The sequence below is a fragment of the Melanotaenia boesemani genome, chromosome 7 (assembly GCF_017639745.1).
Source record: "Melanotaenia boesemani isolate fMelBoe1 chromosome 7, fMelBoe1.pri, whole genome shotgun sequence".
Classification (NCBI taxonomy): Eukaryota; Metazoa; Chordata; class Actinopteri; order Atheriniformes; family Melanotaeniidae; genus Melanotaenia; species Melanotaenia boesemani.
In genome coordinates, this window is record NC_055688.1 from 17,442,611 (window position 1) to 17,446,034 (window position 3,424).

The 3,424-nt window shown below is 43.0% G+C and overlaps 1 protein-coding gene across 1 annotated transcript; it reads left to right on the forward strand.

Moving 5' to 3' along the window:
* The first annotated feature begins 730 nt into the window (after window positions 1-730).
* On the forward strand, window positions 731-3,090 carry nkx3-2 (NK3 homeobox 2). Its single transcript, XM_041990437.1, has 2 exons — window positions 731-1,353; window positions 1,871-3,090. The coding sequence occupies exons 1-2, from the start codon at window positions 981-983 to the stop codon at window positions 2,293-2,295; spliced, it is 798 nt and encodes a 265-aa protein (XP_041846371.1). The 5' UTR covers window positions 731-980; the 3' UTR covers window positions 2,296-3,090.
* Window positions 3,091-3,424: the final 334 nt, after the last annotated feature.

Here is a 3,424-nt window from a genome sequence, read left to right on the forward strand (position 1 = left end):
TCTGTGGAGGAGACGAGAGAGCACTTCGATGACCTTACGGGTTTTAACAAGAAAAAGAAAAGAGAGAAAGAGAAAAAGGGTGAATCTATAAGTACCTGCTGTACCAACACCAGATAAAATTCCCGCATAATACACACTGGACTCCCAACTAATCTGCCTGATGAACAATAAAGCTACGTTGTAAGATCTTAAAGATAAAATTAAGATCTCAGTTAAAATGAATTTACATCATTTTGCATTTAAGGGATGCAGGGGAAATGGAGGAAACGTCTTTTCTGACTGAGACCGACTGTTTGCTTGGCACCTCAGACGTTCACTGCACATTCATGCGTTTCACTGCAGTTCTCTTCATTAACAAGTGAATTTCAAACTCTGGTTAAATTAATTTTCATATAATTTCAGTGTAATCAATAAGCTCCTTTGTCCCTGGGCATGAAAATATTAATTTTATCAACCTGTTTGTCTGAAGTTTAATCTAAAGTAGACCTATAGCTGAGGGTTTGCAACCTGCATGCCAGTTAAGGCTCCAGCGAAAACCTTCCACGAAACCTTTGTCAACTTTTTCCCACCCAGCTGAAAGCAGCGTGACGTCGTTTACAGTGGCCAATCGTAAAATTGCTTTCCTCCGCTCTGGGCCAATAGGGGTCGACTCTGAGTGCTTGTCACTCACAGGTGAGGGTGTATAGTTAAAAAAAAAAAAAAAAAAAAAAAAAAAGTTGGGTGAAAAGGGCCAGAGCCTGGAGAGAGCCGGAGCTGATGGCAGAGCTGTACGGCGGAGCAGCATCGTGTCTGCGGATGTAGCAATAACTTTTCACGGCTTCTCCCGCGGGGATACGACGGGGAAAGAACTCTGGAGGGGAAAAGTTAAGCCAGAGCAGTGATCATCAAAAGGAGTGACCTAAAATGTGGACGAACTGACATTTTCTTTCTAGACTGATTACTCAACTAAAAAGACCGATCAGACATCGCGTCTTTGAAAAATGGCCGTTCGTGGTAACTCGCTCATGCCTTTCTCAATCCAAGCTATCCTAAACAAAAAAGACGACTGCAGACATTTACCGGATTTGGACATGTGCTTTTCCAAGACGGCGTGCTGGAAAATATTTGGGGAAATGAACGCTAAGTCTGGTAGAAACGATGGGGAGCCGTGTGAGCCAACCGACCAGAAGAGCTACGACTCGGATTCTGGACTCAGCGACGACAACGACAGAAAGACTCCAGCCGCCTGTAAGTCGGAGAAGGACTTAGACCCAGCGTCGGATGTACCGGAGGAGAGTCTGCAGGACGAAACGGACCACGAGTCAGCAGCTGCGGAGAACGTGAAGAGTGACAGCGAGCCCAATACTGCAACGGGTAAGTAGGCCAGACTGATCCGTGCTATATGCCAACTTATAAAGCAATGCGTGGCTCTGTGATCTGTGTTTGATCAGAATTAAACTTATGGCTTTAACAATCAGTAATAACTCCAAGTCGCTGTTGATGACAGACGTTGAAACTTGCTGTTTCAGCGGAGAGTGATAACGAGTCCTGTCATTGTATTATGAGATCAGGCCTCTTTGAAAAACCACATTCTGCTCACTTTTACGCACGAATTACCATGTTTACGCACGATTATCGGTGGGTCGAAGATAGCTTTATAAAACAATTACAAAACATCTGTACAGATTATGATCTTACAGTCTTTTGCTAATTCCTGTAGAAATGATTTGCCAGTGAATTTAACTGAAATTCGGTACAGCTTGTTAGCTGAAACAAAAATAAAACCTCTCTTCTTTGCTTTGCATCTCAAATCAATCCATTATTTCTGTGTCTTAAGCGACATATGTGAAATCACGTGCGTTGTCTGTTTGTATGTTCCCTATTCTATTAGACTCCAGCAACCTGGACGAGAAGAGCCTGGACCAGCCCAAGCAGCGGAAAAAGCGTTCCAGGGCCGCTTTCTCTCACGCGCAGGTCTTCGAGCTCGAGCGCCGCTTCAACCACCAGCGATACCTTTCCGGGCCGGAACGGGCGGACCTAGCGGCCTCCCTGAAACTCACAGAGACTCAGGTCAAGATCTGGTTCCAGAACCGTCGTTACAAGACAAAACGCCGGCAGATGGCCGCCGACCTGATGGCGTCGACCCCAGCGGCCAAGAAGGTGGCGGTGAAAGTTTTGGTGCGGGACGACCAGAGACAGTACAGCCCGGGAGAGATCCTGCGGCCCCCCCTTCTCTCCCTGCAGCCGTCCTACTATTACCCCTATGCTTACTGCCTACCTGCATGGACCTTGTCTGCGTGTGCGGGAAATCAGTGAAAATTGACTGTATTTATTCATTTTATGACTTCTTCTCCGGGGAACCAAAGAAACATTACTTTTTATGACAAGAAGAGGAGACCTGAGGTGACTGTTAATCAGCTCAGCGTCTCATCTGGTGGTCCAAACAACACCAGGGGTTCCAAAACCTTTTCTCTAGCTCCCTAAGCGCTCACTTCCTTTGAAACGACATCTTTGTACTTTTAGCAAGAGTCTGTTTCGAAGGACCCCATTAAAAATGTTTTTTCTCATGATTTAAGCTCTAAAACCAGAAATGTCTTGAACTGCATGGTGGCCGGAGAGACAGGACCTCTGTATTAAATATCAGTGTGTGAAGTGACACAGTAGTAACAAAAAAGTATTTCTCTGTTTGCCGGGACCCCTTTCAAGGACCTCTGAAGACCCCCGGACCATAAAGTGGGAACCGGTGGCCTTGTTGTCACGTTATGTTTTTTTTTTCTTTTAATTTTTCGTGCGCCTTCCTACCTCTGCATTGATTGGAAATGACCTATATTCCGTTGCCTTCTCAGAAAAAGACTGTCTCTGTTACAGGTTGTGCGTTTTGTTCTGGCTGTGTTTATAAAGGTAAGATATTTTGGCACTTTTGAGCATATATGTTCCATTATTTCCATGTAAGACGCATGCAATGTGGACATGTTTGGTGGTAGATTGAGAGGAGGCGGTTTGTTGGCCTGATCTGTGGCAGGAAGCAGGCTGGAACAGACCAACTCCGGCTTCAAATGTACATGATTTATTTTATGTTAAATGGTTGTTTAGATCGAAAAACATTAAAAAATATCAGGCATTATTTGCATTTGGATGCATTTTTTTTGCTTTGTGTTTTATATAAGCCTCATGGTTGGAACACAGAAACGATAGAAATACAACATTTTTTTTACAATATTTAAAACTTAAACTATTTTTTTCTATTTTATTATTATTTTTTTGTAGTACTAAAACACAAGATTAATTGTAACAACTTTCTTTGGATTGTGGGCTCTAATATTATTACAAGATAAAGTAGTTATGGAGTATAGATGGCTGGATAATCTTGGTTCTTTTAGATTCTAACAAATGCAAACTCATAAATAATTGAATGAATTAATAGATTAAATGGGCGTAGTTTAAA